Source organism: Melanotaenia boesemani, chromosome 16, assembly GCF_017639745.1.
Source record: "Melanotaenia boesemani isolate fMelBoe1 chromosome 16, fMelBoe1.pri, whole genome shotgun sequence".
Taxonomy (NCBI): Eukaryota; Metazoa; Chordata; class Actinopteri; order Atheriniformes; family Melanotaeniidae; genus Melanotaenia; species Melanotaenia boesemani.
In genome coordinates, this window is record NC_055697.1 from 589,314 (window position 1) to 612,313 (window position 23,000).

General features: G+C 42.9%; 1 protein-coding gene across 1 annotated transcript in view; it reads left to right on the top strand.

The window, feature by feature from the left end:
* Positions 1–22,565, top strand: part of zswim8 (zinc finger, SWIM-type containing 8) — an 87,540-nt gene extending 64,975 nt beyond the window's left edge. The window contains 12 exon segments of the mRNA XM_042009651.1: positions 9–133; positions 949–1,270; positions 2,979–3,134; positions 3,240–3,462; positions 10,419–10,708; positions 10,799–11,022; positions 12,889–13,386; positions 13,506–13,683; positions 13,776–13,949; positions 14,038–14,157; positions 17,880–18,058; positions 21,297–22,565. Coding sequence (XP_041865585.1) covers positions 9–133; positions 949–1,270; positions 2,979–3,134; positions 3,240–3,462; positions 10,419–10,708; positions 10,799–11,022; positions 12,889–13,386; positions 13,506–13,683; positions 13,776–13,949; positions 14,038–14,157; positions 17,880–18,058; positions 21,297–21,500 — 2,693 coding nt within the window. The 3' untranslated portion in view covers positions 21,501–22,565.
* Positions 22,566–23,000: the final 435 nt, after the last annotated feature.

Consider the following 23,000-nt stretch of genomic DNA (forward strand, 5'->3'; position numbering starts at 1 on the left):
GTCTGCAGGTATGAAGACCACTGTCAGTGAGGCAGAGCATCCTTTGCTCTGTGAAGGAACTCGGCGGGTAAAGGGGGACCTGGCTCTGGCACTCATGATCACCTATAAGGATGACCAGAGCAAACTTAAGAAGGTAAAGCTGGAAGGACTTCCTGCCCGATCACACACACACACACACACACACACACACATATATATATATATATATATTTCAAGCTCCTCTAATTTTTAAATTTACATCTGGTCCGGGCTAAGTCCAGGGTGTCCTCAAAAGCTGGAGACGCCCCTGGCCAAGACCAACCTTTCCAGCCCCTTCATCACGTGCGATGTAAGGGCCACTGGATGGTAGTTAAGGTTCAATGGTCTCGATTTCTTTGGGACAGGAACCAAGCAGCACTTCTTCCAAAGAACTGGAACTCTGCTACTATTTGTTTGTTTGACTGGTGAAGAAAAACTAAAACTGAACTAAAACAACATAGAAAAACAAGAAAAAAAAGAAAGAAACGGACATTCAACACAGGAGCTGCTGCAACAGGCGACCACACGGTAAAAAAGACAAAGAGGCTAGTCTTTAAACGTAGTCAAGTTTGGCTTTTTGTTGTCTTTAAATGGTTTTAATTCATTTTATTTTAGTGTTCCCATTGTTTGTTTTATTTTTATTTTTTTTTATTGTACAGCCCTTTGAGCAACCAAAGTTGCTGTAAATATGCTCTATGAATAAATCAAGCTTAAATAAAAAGAGAGATTTTTTGTGGGCCTTGAAACAAGTAACTATGAAACAAGCAGCATGTTGGGAGGTCTTCAGCGAACGAGCGCTGCTTCGGCAGGGATACCGTCTGTCCCCTGTCCTGTGGTTTGTCGTCATGTGTGTTCAGTAAGCAATGAACTCTGAAAAAAACCTGTGTTAATACATGTTAAAATAATTGTCATGGTTAATTTTCTCCTTAGATTCTGGACAAGTTGTTGGACCGAGAGAGTCAGACCCACAAGCCCCAGACTCTGAGCTCCTTCTATTCCAGCAAGCCGGCGGCCGGGAGTCAGCGCAGCCCGTCCAAACACGCCACTGCTGGCCACAGTGGGGTGGGTGGTGCCACAGGGGGGGTCTCCAAACACGCCCAGTCATCTTCATCCACAAACACATTGGGTGCCTCTTCCTCAAGCTCCTCTTCTGCTGTGGCGATGGCTGGAGAGGAGGTGGCTGCTCAGGCCGACCTGAACCCAGTACAGAACAGCACTGCTGTAGAAGGTACCGCCGAGACCAGGGAGCACGGTGAGACCACCTCCCCCAGACACCAAAAGAAAGCCAACCCTGTCTGTTCTCAGGTTTTACAGATCAGGACATTATAAAACCATCAGATGTTAAAATTCAGTAACTCCAACCTCAGGAGAACAATATGACGATCATACGGTGATGAACCGTTGTTAACTGAACAGAAAGTAAAAATCTGCTTCCTCTCCATGATCTAGCAGCTAGAAGCTCCTTCAGCAGCAGGACGCTGCAGTAATGGTTTCCTGTTATTAGTCTCTCCCATGGTTGAGACATTTTTGTCCACTCTTCTTTCCATCATTGCTTCACTTCATTGAGGTTTACATCATTTCTTTCTGCAGCTCTCTGAAGGTCCCACCACAGCATTTCAGTCATTTTGATCTTTGAACTTTGAACACCTTCATTCTTTTATTTTCCAGTCATTCTGTCGTAGATCTGCTGCTGTGTTTGGGATCATTGTACTGCTGCAGGAGCTGTTTCAGCCAAGCTTTAGCTGTCAGAGGGATGGACTCACACTTCGTTCATGGTCCAATCAGTGACTGCAAGGTGTCCATATAATCACCCATCCACCACTTTGCTGACAGTTGGTATGAGGTGTAGATATACTGTGTTTTTTTTTTTTTTGGTTTTTTTTGTTTTTTTTTGGGTGGGGGGGGGGGTTCATTCTGACCAAAAAATCTCTGCTTTGGTCTGGTCTGTCCAAAGGACATAGTTCCAGAAGTCCTATGGTCTGTTCAGATGCAGCTTTGCAAACATAACATTTAATCTGATGACTGCTGCTGGAACAGAAAAACAGAAAAATGTTCTTTTTAGAGGGAAGAGACTTTCTCCTGCAACCCTTCCAAATAAGGCGTGCTTGTTCAGTCTTTTTCTAATTGGACTGTCATGAACTTGAACATTTAACATAGAACTGAGGCCTGGAGAGTCTAAGGCTACGTTCACACTGCAGGCTGAAGTGACCCAAATCAGATTTTTTTTTTGCCCTATGCGACCTGTATCTGATCTTTTCATAACAGTCTGAATGACACAGATCCAAATTTTTCACATGCGACCCAGGCCACCTGGATACGTGGTATCTGATCTTTTACCATGTGATTTCAGTCTGAACGGCCAGGTTGCATTAATCCGACCTACACATCATACACAACATTGTTTATAAACTCTTTCCTGTAAAGGATCACATGACTCTCCACCACACCTGGTGCTGGCTACGGTTGGACAATAACTTTAAAACTGCAACATACGCTCTGCCGTTACCGCAAACACGAACTGAGCATTATGCCCTGCAGGGTGAACCTAGCCAGTGATGTGGCTCTTGGGTTTTTTTCCACGGTCTGATCTTGTTCTGAACTTGCTGGTACATCTGCTCCTGGGAAGATTAGCAGCTGTCGTTTTCCACGTTTATATAATATTTCTCTCTGTAAAGTGATGGACTCCAGATAGTTTGGAAATGATCTGATAACCCTTCTCAAATTGATGAACTGCCACCGCTGCTTCTCTAAGATCACTGCTGATGTCTTTCCTCCTTGGTATTGTGTTAATACACCTGAATGCTGACTTTCTTAATTCTTGTGACAGGAGCGAGAATGGATGCAGTTGTGTCCTGATGGTCTGATATATGAGAACTAAAAACCAGTATAATTTTTTCCTTGACTGTATTTATTTCTTTACAGTGTTTGTGTGAATTCACTCCCCTGATTTTCTGTCTCAGTTTCAGATGGACCTCAGTTATCAAGCGAGCAGCAAAATGAAAGCGCTCAATTTAAACTGGAGGCCACAGTTCCCAGTCGGCTGGCTCTGGGAGCTCGCTGTGGATACAGCCAGCGCTGCTGGGGCTCACCTGTCCGGCAGAAGAAGAAACACACAGGTAAACACAGAACTCTGTGTTATTATAACCCCATTTTCAGCTTGTTTTTGTTGTGTATAGAAACTGCGTCACATCAGAAGTTAACATGAACGTTCATCTTGACAGGCATGGCGAGTATAGACAGTAGCGCTCCAGAGACGACCTCAGACAGCTCCCCCACCCTCAGCAGGAGGCCGTTCCGTGGTAGCTGGGCAGCAACATCTTGGGGGCGGGGCCAGGACAGTGACAGCATCAGCAGCTCATCATCTGACTCACTGGGCTCCTCCTCCTCCAGCGGCTCTCGTAGGGCAGGTGGTGGGGCCAGAGCCAAGAGCACAGACACCAGCAGGTAATTCTGTCCTCCACCCCTTCCTTCTCCCCCTCATCCTCCTCTTCAAGGATTACCAGGGTGAAATCTCACTGCGAAATTTGAAAAGTATGGATACTCCACTAACACAAGTCACAATTATAATCCAATAAAATTAATGACCTAGCTTAGGAAACCAACCGACTGGAACTTCAGATCTTCTCTATGATTCAATCCTCCATCCTGAGCTCCATGAGGAGACAGTGGAGAGGAAAACCTTTATCAGAACCAGAACCACAAAGGAAAACCTCAAACAGAACCAGGAAAGAAAACCTTCATCAGAACCAGGACGAATCTATGGAAAAACAAGCCATCACGTATCAGTCTAAAAACTTTACAACAGACTAAAGATAGATGTGGATTGGAGCTACCCAACTTTAATATCATTTAATATTCTCACTTCACAATATGGAATCAGTAGCAAAACATTTTTAGAATATCACCAGCTTAAATCTATTATATGTAAAAAATATACCATTAATCAATTAAACTTACAGCTACCTATTAGGGTGGCAGAATTCATGAATCTCAATGCCCCAAAGCTATTATCAAAAACATATAGACTATTATCTAAACTAGAAGACTCAATCTGTCTTCCAACTTCAAAGTGGGAGGGTGACTTATCCAGTAACTTTAATAAAGATAAATGGTCACAAATATGTTTAAACACCTTTAAAATGACAAAAAATTCAAATATGCAACTAATACAATTCAAAATTCTGCATAGAACTCATTATACAGGACAAAGGATGTTCAGGATGGGTCTGTCACAATCAAACATCTGCACACACTGCAATGAAAACACACCTGACAACTATCTCCATGCCTTGTGGTCCTGCACACCTGTCCACAGGTTCTGGCTTCAGGTATGTGTGGACATGTCAGCATGGTTTAAATGTAATATTCCTACAATCCCTGCACTATGTCTACTAGGTGACTTGGGTGACATTAATATGGCAATTAACTCTACACACATGATACGCACAGCATTATGCATCACAAAGAAAACTATCCTTGTGAACTGGAAAAAACAAAAATAATCTGTGTATTCAGCAGTTTAGGAATCTCTTAGTTGACCACATCAGTAGTGAGACAATGTCTGCCTCCTCAAAGAACTATTTAGCTGAATCTCATTCCCTCTGGTCCCCTGTGCTTAGTTCCATCACTTAGGTCTGGTAGACACATAAGGATTTTCGGGCTGTTTTTGTCCCAATTTTGCCTCTTTCCAACCACGGCCGGCAAACGCCTGATTATCTTGAGTCTTAAAAGATTTTCCTGTACAATTGTCATGTGGTCTGAAGTTACGAGCAGATTTGTCCTGATAATTGGCTCCGAAACGGGTCGTAGCCGAGAATCTGAAATATTAAACGTTCAATATTTACAACCTGATGTCTTCATGTGTTTGAGGAAAGCCGACGACTCATGAAATGTGACAGTGTGGATGGTGACATGGAACGGAATGTAGCCAATCAGAGAGCGAGCTGGCTGGGGAACAAGGAAGTAAATGAAGTCCGTGTTCACGCTGTCTCCAGTCTGGAATTTTTTTCAGTTCTGGCTTTTTCTGTTAACAAGTCCCAAGACCTCCATCATTCCCTCGTCCTGTATGTCCTCTTCCATGCTGGATGTTTTGTTTTCCAGTTGTTTCTATGTGTCGTCTTCGTTTTTTGCCAGTTGTTGCTATAGTTCTTCTTCTACAGTTTTTGCCGGTTGTTGCTATGGTTCTTCTTCTACGGCTTTTGCCGGTTGTTGCTATGGTTCTTCTTCTACGGCTTTTGCCGGTTGTTGCTATGGTTCTTCTTCTACGGCTTTTGCCGGTTGTTGCTATGGGCTGTGTTCGAATGTGCACCCTACTCCCTAACCTCTCGTTCACTACATAGGGCTGCACTACATAGCACACTACATAGTGCATTCATTCTCTTAGCGATTCTGACACGAAGCTCCCTATTTTTTCTTCGCCGGAAACCACGTGACTACCGCCGTCACCACGGCAACAACAACCCGCGTGACTCGATGCAGTATTCTCCATCGGAGAAATGGCACAAATTTTAAATATCTTCTTATTGACGCTAATGCAGCTTTTAATCGTCAAAATAAGTAAAGAACAGCAGAGAAGACGGAGACATGTGATGAGGAGAAAACAGATGAGGAAAATGGCACTTGTTGCGTTAGCAAGACACCACGTAAGTAAATAGTTTTTTTTTTTTTTTTTTGTATCCTGTTAATCACAATCAGACAACGCCATCGTCTGGGCAAAGTTAAATGTACTTTTGGTCCTCATCTCAAATCAAAAGCTGCTGTTACAGCTAGTTTTATGGGAGATCAGTCTCCTTTCTCTATAGAGAACACTGAAGGCCTTTATGTAGACCAAGAACAGGCCTCAACTCCAGCTTATATCACATCTTAGTTATACATGTTATAACTTGAATGTACACTGGAGTTAAACTAAGAATAAATTGAGACACTAAATAAAATGACTATTTACATAGAACGAACTTTATTGGTTAAAAGAACACCACATTGGAAATTAACCAACAGAATAACATGTTTAACAACAAACAACACTGAGCTCCTTCAAACATTGAATTTTAAGTAGATTCATTACTTGGAAAGTTTTTTTTTTTTTTTCCTTTTTCATTTTAGTCTTTTGTTTTATTTTTTTTCTTAAGTGTTTCACACAAACTCACAAAGTTTTATTTCTTTTAGGGACCACCACTTTACTGCCAGGTGAATAAAAACGTCCCCTCCTGACCATGTATTTTGATGGTCACTCTGACCTCCGCCCTGACTTCCGCCTGAACCGAGACACCATCTCGGGTCTGATTGGGCAGCTTTGGGCCACAGATCACCATGGCTGGGGGAAACACCTGGACACGCTGGTGTTTCTCTTCTGGCTGGCAAGCGGCACATCATACCGTGTTGTGGCCCGGGCCTTTGACATGCCCAAGGCCACGGTCTGCGACGTTGTCCACAGGGTTGCGGAGACCATACTGGCTCTGCGCAGAAGGGTCATCAACTTTCCCTCTTCGGATGGACTGGCAGAGGTTTCAGCTGGTTTCCAGAAGCTTGGTGGATCTGCAGCATTTAGGAAGGTGGTGGGAAGCATTGATGGCTGCCACGTCAGGATCAAGCCCCCTGGTGAGAATGCGGAATGTTATTTTAACAGGAAGCTTTTTCATTCCTTTCAGTTCCAGGCAGTGTGCGACCATAGAGGCAGATTTCTGGACATTTTTGTTGGATATCCAGGATCAGTACATGATTCCCGTGTACTAAAAAACAGTCCCTTGTACACCCAACATCTTTACCCACCGAACGGCTTCATCATCATCGGCGATGGTGGATATCCATGCCTGTCACAACCCGTCACCCTCCTTACTCCTTACAGGGAGCCTGTAAGGAGTCCCGTTGAAGCCCGGTATAAACGACACCACTCCAGGACACGAGCTGTAATAGAGAGAGCATTTGGTGTTTTGAAAAGCAGGTGGAGGGCCATATTTTTTAAGGCTTTAGAGGTCAAACCAACCTTTGCCGTTAAAGTGATAGCCTGCTGCACCATACTGCACAACATCTGCCTGAACCTTGGAGACATCCTCGAACCTGCTGAAGTCCAAGAGCCAGAAGAAGATGCTGTCCACCACCAGGAGGACCAGGGTCAACAGGGCGGCGAGCCACTGCGGGCAGCAATGGCAGCTGTGTTGTCTGCCTCGATGTTTAGAGATCAGGCTCTTTTGGATCATGATTAATAAACTTTTTATCTTGTTTTATTCCTTTTTCTTGTTTTGTTCTGAAGTCAAACAGCAAATTAAATATATAAAAAACATTTCAAAAGACACAAGTGTAAATAGTTTTAGTAGAATAAGTGTGTCCCTATAAATATGCCTTTAAAAATGTAACTATAATTGAAATATCCCCTGTTATAAGTTATGTATTAGTTTATTGTTTGAGTTTCTATTTTTATTTTAAATAAAAAGAACTCATCAAATGTTCCAACATTTTATTTAATTTTCTCAACTATTTTTTCTAATAGAGACAACAATCTCTCCTCCCTTTCCTCTTCTCTCCTTTCTCTCTCTTCCCCCCTCTTCTCTGCCTTCTCCAGAAAATGGAGAAGGATCTCGCGCCTCGGCCGCTTGGCAGGGGTGCTGCTCTCGCCCTCATCTTCCTCATCATGTGGCACTGAGACAGAGGAGGGTGCCACAGACGTGGAAGGGCTGTCCTCCCAGGATGAAGCAATAAGGCAATAATAAGGCAGGGAGGCCGTACAGACGGCTTGCTGCCTATTGCCTCATCCATCAGGGAGTACCACTTCCATGATGCAGCAGTGGGCTCCTCCGTCTCAGTGCCAGTTCCTGTGGGTGGTTTCCTGAGCTCCTTCAAACATGGAATTTTAAGTAACTGTAACATGGTATTTACATTGTACTGTATATACCGATCACATTTGAATCTACAAAAGCCACAAACCTTGTAGGTTTTTTTAAGATTTTCCCACTTTTTGGCTGCCCGGGCAGGGCTGACCTCCCGGCTCAGCCCCATATTCTGCAGCACAGCCCTTAAACCACACACAGCAGTTAATTAATAATTAGTGTTAGAAGATGTCATGAACATCACTGAGCAAATGCATGGAAAGCTAACAAAAGCTGAATGCGATCGTTGACTATCCTCAGTTTATTTATATATATATATACGTGGTCACAATGACCAAAAACCTTCACATCACAAGTTGTTTTTTGTTTCAATGCATTAACAACACTCAATTATTGAATATGATTAATAAAATACTTACATTTATAGGTCATTTCGCGCCACTCGTTTTTTTCGCCTCCTTGCGCCATGTTGAGCTTCTGCCCGCAATGCATTGTGGTCTATATTAGCCCGTCTAGTGACCATCGATGCTCACTACTTTTCAAGATGCATTGTGGGTAATTTTGAGTGCCCTACTTTTTTCGTTCTGGACATTCAGACACCCCTACAAAATGGCGTGTTCCCTATATAGGGCACTATGTAGGGAGTAGGGTGCACATTCGGACACAGCCATGGTTCTTCTTCTACGGTTTTTGCTGGTTGTTGCTATGGTGGTGGTTCTACGGTTTTTGCTGGTTGTTGCTATGATGGTGGTTCTACGGTTTTTGCCAGTTGTTGCTATGGTTCTTCTACGGTTTTTGCCGGTTGTTGCTATGGTGGTGGTTCTACGGTTTTTGCCAGTTGTTGCTATGGTTCTTCTACGGTTTTTGCCAGTTGTTGCTATGGTTCTTCTACGGTTTTTGCCAGTTGTTGCTATGGTTCTTCTACGGTTTTTCCCGGTTGTTGCTATGGTGGTGGTTCTACGGTTTTTGCCGGTTGTTGCTATGGTGGTTCTTCTACGGTTTTGCCGGTTGTTGCTATGGTCCTTCTTCTACGGTTTTTGCCGGTTGTTGCTAGGGTTCTTCTACGGTTTTTGCCGGTTGTTGCTATGGTCCTTCTTCTACGGTTTTTGCCGGTTGTTGCTAGGGTCCTTCTTGTACGGTTTTTGCCGGTTGTTGCTATGGTTCTTCTTCTACGGTTTTTGCCGGTTGTTGCTATGGTGGTGGTTCTACGGTTTTTGCCGGTTGTTGCTATGGTGGTTCTTCTACGGTTTTTGCCGGTTGTTGCTATGGTCTTTCTTCTACGGTTTTTGCCGGTTGTTGCTAGGGTTCTTCTACAGTTTTTGCCGGTTGTTGCTATGGTTCTTCTTCTACATTTTGACGTTTGTCCAGCTCAGAGGACTAGATTGTAGATGAGTTGCAGGACAGCATCGTTATGTGTGTGTTGTTCTGTGATGAGATTATCGGAGCCACCATACAGAGTATGATCAATGCTGTTTAATGCCTGATTTTTATTTTCACGTGTGAGGTCTTGAACCAATAAAAAAGGTAAGATTAAAAAAATCCTTATGCATGTACCAGGCCGTAGTGTAGCTGGAGGATTGTGACCTCGTTGCTTTAGGGGTTAGATATTGGCGGGGGTTGTTTTCCGCAGTGGGGATCTGGGCTGCTCCGCTATGGGCTGTCCGGCCTTGTCGGGGGCTGTGGGGGGTCTGGAGTTCAGGTCGCCTTGTGGTGGTGAGACCTGGACCGAGTGGCCTGGCTGTTCTCAGCTGGGTTGGGCAGGGGTTCTGGACTCTGGTGCCCAGGGGTGTCTCCCTCTCTTGGGGCTGGAGTGATCGGTCAGTGCCAGGGCATTTTGAACTGCCTCGAGTCTTGCCACAGGTTTGGTTGGTGCATCCTCTGGTGTCTGGTTGCTGCCCTGGGATCCAGGGGATGGCCCGAGGGCAGGGGGGTGGTGTGGAAAACCTCCCATCAAAAGCAAAACCAGGAAAGAAAACCTCCATTAGAACCAGAACCAGCACCAGCAAGGGAAACTTTCATCACAACCAGAACCAGAAAGGACAACCATTTTCCTGGAGCCAATAAAGAGAAGATAAAACTGGACAAGCCAAGCCAACTTTATTTATAAAGCACTTTACGACAGCAGCCACTGAACAAAGGGCTGAACATAAAATAAGTAAAAACAACAAAAAAATAAATAATAAAAACAAGACAACAAAATCATTGAAAACAATAAAAATTGTTAAAACAAATGGACAAATATGACATCTGACGGTGTTTCTCAGCAGAACCTTCTGGTCCTGTCCTGCCCTCTGAGTACATGACCTGAAAAATGTGCAGAAACTCTGCAAACAGCAACCACTGGAACTTTTTTGTTGTTTAAGTGAAGCTAATTGACGACACCAGAGTCCAGTCAACTCCTTCCTGGTTCATTAACATGTCTCTCTGGGTTCAGTACATATCGTGGACCTGCTGTGAACGATGGATTACAGCAGACTGCAGCTCGTCTGTTTTCAGGTTCTGTTATCGATTCTGATCCTCTTTATGTCGACCATATTAAGAAGTGAATAAAAAGTTTCTACTTTTTCCTGCATTCAGGTACAAAGGACGACGTCCAGAGTGTCACGCTCCCCACGTACCCAACCAGCCATCAGAGGCAGCGGCCCATTTTTACTTTGAGCTGGCCAAAACGGTCCTGATCAAAGCTGGAGGAAACTCCTCCACCTCCATTTTTACTCAGCCCTCAGCCAGTGGCGGTCACCAGGGACCCCATAGAAACCTCCACCTCTGTGCCTTCGAGATCGGCCTGTACGCACTCGGTCTCCACAACTTTGTCTCACCCAACTGGCTGTCCAGAACCTACTCGTCTCATGTGTCCTGGATTACTGGTGAGAACTGCTCAGACACGTTCTTAATGTCGTTTTATCTGTTTTAATGCCCTGGCTGGTTCACTTCTCTTCCTGTTTTCTTTTGTCCAGGACAAGCCATGGAGATTGGCAGTGCTGCCCTCAACATTTTGGTGGAGTGTTGGGATGGTCATCTCACGCCCCCGGAGGTGGCGTCCCTGGCAGACCGAGCATCACGAGCCAGGGACCTGAACATGGTTCGGGCGGCAGCAGAGCTGGCTCTCAGCTGTCTGCCTCATGCTCATGCCCTCAACCCAAATGAAATCCAGAGAGCCTTGGTGCAGTGCAAAGAACAGGTACTGTGGGGTAGGGGCTTGTAAACACTGGTCGACCAGCTGTTAGATCCACGTAGCCACAAGATTTTTGGAAGTTGATTTTAATGTCTTCCAGGTTCTGAATTGGTTGGAAAACATTTGTGTTTCCAGAATATTTCCCTTATTCCCCACACTGAATTTTAAAAATGAACTCCTCAAACATAGAGGCAGCTCATGAAGTTCATTTTTAGCCCTCAGTGAGCCCAAATAAAGTTTAAAGCTGCTGTTTCACATCCTGCCAGCGACGAGTAAATCCTAATTAATTTTTTGTTTTTGTCTAAAATGTTGAGACGAAACTTTTTTTAAATGATTTTTTGGCTCTAGAGGCCTTAATCTAACATCAGCTCAACACGAGAGGGGTCAAAAAAAGCTGACATGCACCAGACCAGGATCTAAACCTGGGTCAGCTGTGTTGAGGAGCTGTATATGGGATAGTGTGTTGACCCGGAAACCTGTAAAAACACTGGGAAACCTGTAGTGAGGGATAAAATCGTTAGAAATGTCTTTTTTTGACAGGTTCTTTTCTGATTATAAACTAATAAATAACAGGAAGACTGGATGTTTTATTTGTGTTTATTGGATTTGTTTGGAGGTTTATTTTATGGGGACATGATAATGTCATGTTTTTATCTTGACTTTTTTTTTTTTTTTTACTGTTTTAATTTACTACGCTGAAAGGCTGTCCCTATGTTAACCACTTTATCACTGTTAAACAAGTCAGGTGCTAAATACAAATATAAGCATATGCACCGCATAAAAAGTTCTGTTAATTGATCAGCTGTTAGGTTTCACTGCAGTTTCTTCCTGAAATCCGCCTCGTAAGCCTGCCCTCTGTGGGGATCAGGATAATCCTGTTTTTTTTGGGTTTTTTTTATCAAAGTTATCCGGATTCTGTTTACACTTGAGGGTTTTATCCGGATAACGACCAGGATTGGATTATGTTATCAAAGCCGATTTTGGAATCAGGACTTCCATTTTGAACAGCTCATTTTCAAGATTTTATCCTATCCGATAACCGAAATCCGATCGGATTACGTTTGAGCAAGCGGCCCCTGATGTTCATGTGAACGGGGTTCAAACGAAACATCCTGAGCGTTCTGAATAGCTGTAACGTGTTGTCGTGTTATTTTATTTCCATGAATTGTTTGAGTTCCAGAGGTTTGGTGGTGTAAAATAAACCCAGAAAATACTTTTAGATTCCTTTTTTTTGTTCCCAAGGGAGTAAACCCCAGTCCCCCTGCAAACCCTGCATGTTTCCGTTAAGACAAATGATCAGACCTTCATTATCAGAACAGCTTTTCTCTTTGGTGTTTTAACAGAAATATCCATCAGTTTGAAGAAAGTAGTTTGGCTGCTTTGGAGTCATGCTTCAAATATGACTGAGCACAAAAAGAGGGAAAGTAATTAAGTGACATATTTACTGCATTTAGATACGTCACACTAACATCTGGCTTTGGAGTTAAGTGGGAACAGGTTTAATCAGCATTCAGTCTGAACTGCAGCTGCAGGTGTTCTTTGATGGAAAGGCAGCGTCCAGGTGTGGCTGACGTCTGTTTTTTTCCTTTAGAGATGAAACTACTGCCCTCGGAAACAAAAGAAAACTACTTGGTCCTTTTTCTTTTTTTTTTTAAACCTCAGTTTTAAAAAAACAGATGCCACAGAACGTCCCCAGTCCAAATATTCATGTTTTATGTTGCCCTTAAAAATGCTAATGAGACATTGAATAATTAATTATACACTGAAAATGAGGATAAGCTTTAAATATAAAAATAAATTAGTTTAAGAAGCAGATTGATCCCTATTGTCTTCACGCTTCTCCTCCCTCACTGACTGTCCTCATGTTTCCAGGACAACATGATGCTGGAGAAGGCCTGCATGGCTGTGGAGGAAGCAGCTAAAGGTGGAGGTGTGTACCCCGAGGTTCTGTTTGAGGTGGCTCATCAGTGGTACTGGCTATATGAGCAGTCTGTGGGTGGGGGCTCCAGCCAGCAGCGGGAAACCACTGGGCGCTGTGGGGCCAATGGGGGTCCAGGCAGGAGGCCCCCAGATTCCAGCTGCATCGTCCTTGACAACGGAGCCAGCATGGAGTCTGCAGGAATGGCAGCAGTCACTGCCTCCGTCACCGCGGCAGCCGTTGTCCCTGTCATCTCTGTGGGCTCCACCATGTACCAGTCCCATGCCATACCTGGGCAGGCAATGGCTCATCCCCACAGCCAGGGTCTCCACCCCTACACCACTATCCAGGCTCATCTCCCCACCGTCTGCACCCCGCAGTACCTGGGTCACCCTCTGCAGCACGTCCCTCGGCCCACTGTCTTTCCTGTGACTGGAGCTTCGTATCCACAGGTCAGAACTCGTCCTTAGATTCATTCCGAATGGAATTTTGTTTATTTTGCTCTGTGGTTAGTTTAGGTGCAGGTTACTCAGGTTGATCGGCTTGTCTCTTTTCATGTGCGTGTCCTCAGGGAATGCACCCAGCCTTTATTGGTGCCCAGTATCCGTTCTCGGTGGCCACTGGCCCCCAGCCCCCTTTGGCAGCCACCGCTGTCACCTTCCCTGGTGTTCCTGTACCATCGATGACTCAGATTGCCGTCCATCCCTACCACACAGAGACTGGCCTCCCCCTGAGCACCACAGTGGCAGGTCAGGACTGTGCTGGTTTTAACCAACTCTGCAGATTGTCCAGAGTACCGAGAACTGTGGAATCAGTTTGATGTGTGTGTGATGTGTTACAGTAGGCAGTGTCCACTCTGGCCCAACCATTCAGGCTATACAGGGTGCATCTCTACCCACCGTCTCCTCGCAGCCTGCCTCCCTGGTGAGCACTCCCTTCCCTGCAGAAGATGAGCAGCATAGCCAGCCAATCAGCCAGCAGGGCCTGCACTACCTGCACTCTGCCTACAGAGTTGGTGAGGAGTGTCATGTGGTCATATTTTACTCTAGCTGGTGTGCTTGTAGTGTTGAGTGAGCATATATCTAATGGTACTTTGCGTGAAGGCATGCTGGCATTGGAGATGCTGGGCAGGAGGGCTCACAATGACCACCCCAACAACTTCTCCAGGAGCCCACCTTACACTGAGGACGTCAAATGGCTGTTAGGACTTGCTGCAAAGCTTGGTGAGCGTTTTGGTGATGATGCTTTAGTTATGATGACATTCTAAACAGAATATTTTAATATGTGCACTGATACTGGAGTGAAGCATTTAATGACACCGCAGAAGTTAAATAACATCTCAGTTGAAAATTATGGACATAAAATGACATGATATTGAAAAACCATTGGAGTGAATGTTCACCATGATCACCATGTTTAATAAAATTGAATGCTATTATTAATACAGAAAATATAGCATTCAAACTGGTGTTTAAAGTTTCCACTAATATGACCTAAAGTATTAATACATTTTTGTCCTTAATCTAAATGCACAGCCCCAAATCCCAAAAAGGTGGGACGCTGCATAAAATGTCATTAAAAACAGAATTTAACAAATTTTAAATCTCATCAATCAATATTTTTCCCAGTAGGACATATCAGATGTTGAAACTAAAAACATTTTACCTTATCATGGAAAATACGAACTCATTTTGAATCTGATGCAGCAACACGTCTGTAAAAAGTAGTTTCAGTTCATTGTGTAGCTACTTTTCCTTGGTCCAAACAAGACAAGGCTGTTTCTGGATCCTGTTCATATCTGGCTTTTTTTGCATGATTGAGCTTTAACCTGCATTTCTACAGGTGATCGTCATAAAAGTAGAATATCATTTAATTTATTTCAGTAATTTAATTCAAAAAGTGAAACTTGTATAATGTTGACATTCATTCCTCACAGACTGACATATTTCAAATGTTTATTTCTTTTCATTTTGATGATAATAACTGACAACTAATGAAAACCCCAAATTCAGTATCCCAGAAAATTAGAATATTGTGGAAAGGTTCAATATTAAAGACACCTGATGCCACATTCTAATCAGATAATTAACTCAAAACACCTGCAAAGGCCTTTAAATGGTCTCAGTCTAGTTCTGTTGGCTACACAATCATGGGGACGACTGCTGACCTGACAGTTGTCCAAAAGACGACCATTGACAGGAGGGAAGACACGAAGGTCGTTGCTAAAGAGGCTGGATGTTCACAGAGCTCTGAGTCCATGAACATTAATAGAGGCGAAGGGAAGGAAAAGATGTGGTAGAAAAAGTGTACAAGCAGTAGGGATAACTGCACCCTGGAGAGGATTGTGGAACCAAACCCATTCAAACATGTGGGGGAGATTCACAAAGAGTGGACTGCAGCTGGAGTCAGAGCTTCAGGAACCACCAGCACAGATGTATGAAGACGTGGTTTCAGAGGTCGCTTTACTGGTGTCAAGCCACTCTGGAACAAGAGACAGAAGCGTCTCACCTGGACTAAAGACAAAAAGGACTGGACTGCTGCTGAGTGTCCACAGTTATGTTCTCTGATGAAGGAAATGTTGACGTCCTTTGGAAATCAAGATCCCAGAGTCTGGAGGAAGAGAGGAGGGAATCCACGTTGTTGAGGTGGAGTGTAAAGTTTCCAGTCAGTGATGGTTTGGGCGTCATGTCATCTGCTGGTGTTGGTCCACTGTGTTTTCTTAGGTCCACGGTCAACGCAGCGTCTACCAGGAAGTTTTAGAGCACTTCCTGCTTCCTGCCGCTGAGCAACTTTATGGAGAAGCAGATTTAATTTTCCATCAGAACTTGGCACCTGCACACAGTACCAAAGCTACCAGGACCTGGTTTAAGGACCATGGTGTCCCTGTTCTTAACTGGCCAGCAAACGGGCCTGACCTGAACCCCGTAGAACATCTATGGGCTATTGTGAAGAGGAAGATGAGATACGCCAGACCCAATGATACAGAAGAGATGAAGGCCACTATCAGAGCAACCTGGGCTCATAACACCTGAGCCACAGACTGATGGACTCCATGCCACGCCGCATGCTGCAGGAATTCAGGCTAAAGGAGCCCCGACTAAGTACTGAGTGCTGTACATGTTCATACTTTCCATGTTCATACTTTCCATGTTCATACTTTCCATGTTCATACTTTCCATGCTCATACTTTCCATGCTCATACTTTCCATGCTCATACTTTCCATGTTCATACTTTCCATGCTCATACTTTCCATGCTCATACTTTCCATGTTCATACTTTCCATGTTCATACTTTCCATGTTCATACTTTCCATGCTCATACTTTCCATGTTCATACTTTCCATGCTGATACTTTCCATGCTGATACTTTCCATGCTGATACTTTCCATGCTCATACTTTCCATGTTCATACTTTCCATGCTCATACTTTCCATGTTCATACTTTCCATGCTGATACTTTCCATGCTCATACTTTCCATGCTCATACTTTCCATGTTCATACTTTCCATGTTCATACTTTCCATGCTCATACTTTCCATGTTCATACTTTCCATGTTCATACTTTCCATGCTCATACTTTCCATGTTCATACTTTCCATGTTCATACTTTCCATGCTCATACTTTCCATGTTCATACTTTCCATGCTCATACTTTCCATGCTCATACTTTCCATGTTCATACTTTCCATGTTCATACTTTCCATGCTCATACTTTCCATGTTCATACTTTCCATGTTCATACTTTCCATGCTGATACTTTCCATGCTGATACTTTCCATGCTCATACTTTCCATGCTCATACTTTCCATGTTAATACTTTCCATGCTGATACTTTCCATGCTGATACTTTCCATGCTCATACTTTCCATGCTGATACTTTCCATGCTGATACTTTCCATGCTCATACTTTCCATGCTCATACTTTCCATGCTGATACTTTCCATGCTCATACTTTCCATGTTCATACTTTCCATGTTCATACTTTCCATGCTCATACTTTCCATGTTCATACTTTCCATGTTCATACTTTCCATGTTCATACTTTCCATGCTCATACTTTCCATGTTCATACTTTCCATGCTGATACTTTCCATGCTCATACTTTCCATGCTCATACTTTCCATGTTCATACTTTCCATGCTGATACTTTCCATGTTCATACTTTCCATGCTCATACTTTCCATGCTGATACTTTCCATGCTGATACTTTCCATGTTCATACTTTCCATGCTCATACTTTCCATGCTGATACTTTCCATGCTCATACTTTCCATGCTCATACTTTCCATGCTGATACTTTCCATGCTGATACTTTCCATGTTCATACTTTCCATGTTCATACTTTACATGTTCATACTTTTCAGTTGACCAACATTTCTAGAAATCCTTGTTTTGTATCCGTCTTAAGTAAGTCTGTGAGGAATGAATGTCTACATTATACAAGTTTCACTTTTTGAATTGAATTACTGAAATCAACTCTTTCATGATATTCTAATTTTATGACGAACACCTGTACATTTCAGGGTGAACTGTGTTCACAGACAGTGGTTTCTGGAAGTCTTCCTGAGTCCATGCAGTGGTTTCCAGTAGAGAATCATGTCTGCTTTTAATGCAGAAGATCACCAGCATCCAGCCTTGTCCCATGCACACAGATTCCTTCTGATTCTGATTCCTCTTCTGACCCTTTTAATACTGTAGACATTCTGGAAAAAAAATTAGAGATTAGTTGCTGGCAGTGAATTATTTTAAATAAAGTCTGATATTAAGTGTGAACACAATGAGAACTGGAACATGTATTTAGAGTTTACTTGAGCTTCATCTGTGAAGTGCTTGGGGATCTATTCTACTGTGAATTTGGGAATAAATTGAACTAAAATGAACCATCAGCTTCTTTAACCATTGCCTCTTCTTCCTCTTCCTCTTCTCTGTCTTTTCTTCCCATCAGGAGTAAACTATGTGTACCAGTTCTGCGTTGGAGCAGCAAAGGGAGTCCTCAGCCCTTTCGTCCTGCAGGAGATCATCATGGAGGCTCTGCAGAGGCTGAACCCCGCTCACATCCACGCCCACCTCAGAACGCCTGCTTTCCACCAGCTCGTTCAGCGCTGTCAACAGGCCTACCTGCAGGTGCAGCGCTCTCACTCCATCGTGGGCAGAAACCAGTGGTGTCTTTATACTCATGCGACTATGCAATCATATGCTCTGCATAGGTCTGCGGAGGCTTGACACGCACCTCTGCCACACCCGACGTGCACACCTGCTAACAGCATGGATGCACGGCCTTGTGATTGGTTGGTTTGTGATGACGTGGTTCCGGATTTTTGGAGCTGTAAACTTACACTCCAGCGTCGGCTACACCGGCCTCACCACACGCCACACGACTATAAATCTAGCTTTAGCTGCCATAGATTTTAAACCACATACATCTATACACTAATATTCATAAATAACTATTTTTTTCTAGCAACCGGTGGGGATAAGAAAGGATGAAGCAGGATTAAATCATTTGATCCACTCTATAAAGTTTCCTTCTAATTCACATTGTGACATCTGACTTATGTGAGGCGTGGTTCTCAACTGCAAAGGGGTGGAGCACGCCCTCCGGGTTGGGAAGGAGTATTTGCGTCAGGTGCAGGAGTTCAAGTATCTGGGGATCTTGTTTGCAAATGATAGTAGGACAGTGTGAGGGTGACCAACAGATTGAGACTTTGTCAGCAGTAATGAAGGAGCTGTTCTGGTCTGTTATGGAAAGGAGAGCTGAGTCAAAAGGCAAAGCTCTGGACTTACTGGTCTATATACGTTTCCATCCTCACTTTGTAGTGATGGAAAGAAAAAGATTGCAGATATAAGCTCCTCATATGAGTTTCCTTTGGAGAGTGGTCAAGCTCTGCCTAAGAGATGGATGGATGGATGGATGGATAGATGAACAACACAGTCTCCTTGTTTCCCTTTTGTTTGGTTTTTAATAATAGGGCAGTGGTGGCCTAGAAACAGCTGAGAAAACCAGATGACTCCATCTAAACACTTTGAGTCTTTCCAACTAGAGCTGTTCCATCCAGTCTGTATTTCAACCCTTAACAACTACATTTGTATGCAAGTTTATTAAAAAATAAATTGTGTTTTTGCCTTCAGACAGATGTTAAAATACGTTGAGATTGTTAATTTGACCCTCGCACAAAAGAAAATAAAAGATAGAAATTAGGGTACGATGCAAGTTTGCAACACCAAGCGAGGAACAAGCAATGAAAAAGATGATAAAATAGAATTTTTCTGTTTCAAACTATTAAAAAGAAAAACTATTTTCAGTGTCCTGACTATTAGACCAACTTTTATAAATATTAACTATTGAATGTCATGGTATGTAATTTATGGATAATATACAAATAAATAAATATATAATGTATAAATGTATATACATAGTAAACTCTAACCCAATATGAAACAAGGCTTCTTTCAGAACATGAAGTCAACATTCATTACAGAAAGAAACAAGAGTGGCATTTCCTAAAGAAACTTCTACTGAAAATCTTCTAAATTCTGCATTGTTTACATTTAACTGGATCTATAACCAAAATATTTAAATAGCTTAAAAAAAATTTGTCACATGGAGTTTACCTCAATTTTATTATTATGTATTTGTAAAAACACAATAAACTGGTAAATATTTTTATTAGAGCTGTCAAATTATTAAAATCTTTAATCAGATTAATCACAGCTTTCACGTTAATCATGATTAATCACAGCTTACAAATTAATCATGATTAATCACCATTCACAAGTTTTTAAATGCCTGAAATTAGCCCATTTTTACTGTTGAAAAACAGAACGCGCCGATGCTACAAATATTTACTGTTAATTGCCCTTCACTTGGGTAAATGTCAGATGTCCGATAGTCAGTAAATGCAGCATGTAATGTGCTTCTATATGTTGTTCTGCATCATCTCCACCATGTTCTAGATCATAATTCAGGATTCATCCAGCATCATCTCACCAACCGTCTCCATGGTGATAATTTCTGAATAACGACTGAAGTTAAACAGACAACACTGATGAAGAAACTCTGATAAAACTGTTGATCTGGATAAAAACTGCTTTTTCTTTTATCATTGAAGTGTGTGTTTGTGCAGCAGTGATAAAAGTCCTACAGCAGTATCACCCAAAGCAAACACCTGCTGGTAAAATACATCATTGGCTGCTTGTTTTACTAGTTTTTCTAGATGATCACTTTAATTGTGATAATATTTCATAAAAATCTAGACCTTAAAAAAAGGTCTCATCTCTACCCCTGTTTTCCTGGTCAGTGCTCCTGGCCTCCCATCAGAAATTTTCTAGATCCGCCCCTGCATAGCTGAAGTATAAACCCTGCCTACCACCAGCAGCTACTGTGTTAGAGAAGGTCCTGCCAACAACAAGACTTTGTGGCAGTGTGAACAATGAACAGCTAGTTTCCTCCTTCTCAGCTGAACAAAAACCAAACTCAAGTGAAAAAAGCTGATCAGCTGATCACTGACAGCCGTCACTGCACAAACCGAGACTACCAGAGACTACCAGAGACTACCAGAGACTACCAGACTACCAGAGACTACCAGACTACCAGCCTCTAAAGCAGACACAAAAGAATGTGGGAAAAGTGCGGGTGTGGAAGCCTCTCACCAGGAAAGAGTGTGTGTTAAAACTCCCCATTCTCCATGGAGGCGACATTCATGGGTTGCTCCATTAATGCTGCAATTATTCTCAAGTCCATCCATAGAGCCACCCGGCTCATTTTTTTCATCATGTTTTTCCTCGTCCCACCATAACAGAAAAATGGATTTATGTGGCTTTTCATGCTGCGAATGTGTTAATTGTGTTAAAAACTTTAATGCATGTAATTATATTTATTAGTTACAGCTGTTAACGCGTTATTTTTGACAGCCCTAATTTTAATCTTATTACAACTTCCAACCATGTTTCCCGCATTTCAAAACTGTTAATTCCCATTCATGCTCCCTTATGTATGTAAATAGTGACGTCTATTTCTAACATCATACGTTGCCGTCCTCATACTTCCATGCGTCATTTGCATTGCCATGGTTAAGTCACTTCCTCCACTAGTGGGCAGTGCTGAGTTGAGTCCCCACTATAACTAGTCATGGTAAAAAACATGTGCTTGCAAAAGGTTTCCAGATACATATTGAGTATGCCCCAACCAATCTATCTTCCATAATGGAAACAGTTTGGTGGAAATTCAAGACACTGCGTTAAGGAGTCAATCTTCATGGAGATGATAAAGATTTAAACACTTATCAGTTGATCTTGGACGTGCATGAGCTCTGTTGTGTGGTGTGAGCTGGATGTTCACTCATATATTGTTCCCTTTCTACAGTACATCCACCATCGGCTAATCCACCTGACGCCTGCTGACTACGATGACTTTGTCAACATTATCCGCAGTGCTCGAGGTGCTTTCTGCCTGACGCCTGTGGGCATGATGCAGTTTAATGACGTCCTGCAGAATCTGAAGAGAGGGAAGCAGACCAAGGAGCTATGGCAGCGCATTTCCCTGGAGATGGCAACCTTCTCCCCCTGAGAAGCATACTGAAGGAGAGCACGCTGCCTCCAGCACAGCTTCAATGATCCAGACAGCCATGATGTCCAGCTCTGTCAAGACTGTGTGGATTTTCGGTGCAATCAGCTTCGGTATCCCTGAACCACAGAACCCCAGTTCTGTGTTGGTCCACTCAGAGGTCACTTTCCGGATTTACCGTTCATCTTTGTGTATCTATGAAAAGACTGTGTACTCCTTTCTTTCTCTGTCCCCTAAACAGAACACTGACAGTGATCTCACGCTCATTTGATTTCCACTGTTTTCTGTGTTTTTGTTTGTTTGTTTGTTTTGAAAGAGACCACTGAGTGTGAGTGGCTTTCATGCTGCAACATTCCAGTCCAGAGTGGTAGGTGCTGTTAGCCCTCAGTCATCAAAAGCTTGTCACTATGGATGTGAATTTTTGCAGTTTGGGACAAGAAAACATTTAATATGAGAAATTTATCGTGAGAATGCTTGAGGATCTCTCAGAATACATTTTTTTTTAATCCTTTTTGATAATGTAAGACAACAGCTTGTATGCAGAGAGGAAAAGAATGTGGGAATCTTGGAGGTGCTGTTGTCATGTGGGATCCATATTTCCATTTCAGCCGGCCTGCTGGGTGACATGGAGACAGCTCCAGACACTGCGAAAGACTCCATCAGCTGAAACATCACTGGAACTGGGTATCATTGAACAGCTTTTATATTTTGTTTCCACCCCCACTGAAAGAACACGGACTACTAAGGTTTCTTTGTTCAAGTTTATCTAAAGTTGTCTTCCCTTGTTCCACTGTATTATCCATGAATTTGAACATCATTTTTGGTAAATAATTCTGCTTCACAGGACATTTCTGGACATTTTAAAGAGGAAACCTCATTTTATCAGATACAAAATTCCACTGGAAACAACACGCAGTTTAATTTGACCAAAGAATGACTGAAAACAGATAAGTTCCATACACAGCCGGTCTTCACAGCATCCACCACAGCAGTCCAACTACTCTGCACACCCTGTGAAGTGCAGCGTCTCACTGGAGCAAACGGGAAGCAGGTGACCCGTCCTGGAGAGACGGTGGCAAACAAACGCATCACTGTGTTCAGCAGCTCTCTGATTGAATCAGCAGGTTCTGAGACACAGCTGTGCAGTGGTTCTGGAAAGCCCGGCTTGCCTGACTTGTGCAGTGCACGAGTCCCAGTGCTCACCTGACATCAGTCTGTTTCAGTGGCGCCTCTCTTCAGTGTGATTAGCTCACACCATGGTGCTGTTACTACCATATGATGATGTTCTGTCTTGGCAGCTGGTGGTGTTCTGAGCCTACCTGATTGGTTCTGGACCTCACAGGAGAAGGAGTTGACTTTGTAGAAAATGTACTGTGATATTTTTGTATTCCTCTGAAGTGTAGCTTGATTGAAGGGTTCTATAATGTACTTATTACAAAAGATTCTAATTTAGAAAGAAAAGAAAAGCAATACTAAAAGTGTAGAGTTTACTTAATAAAGATC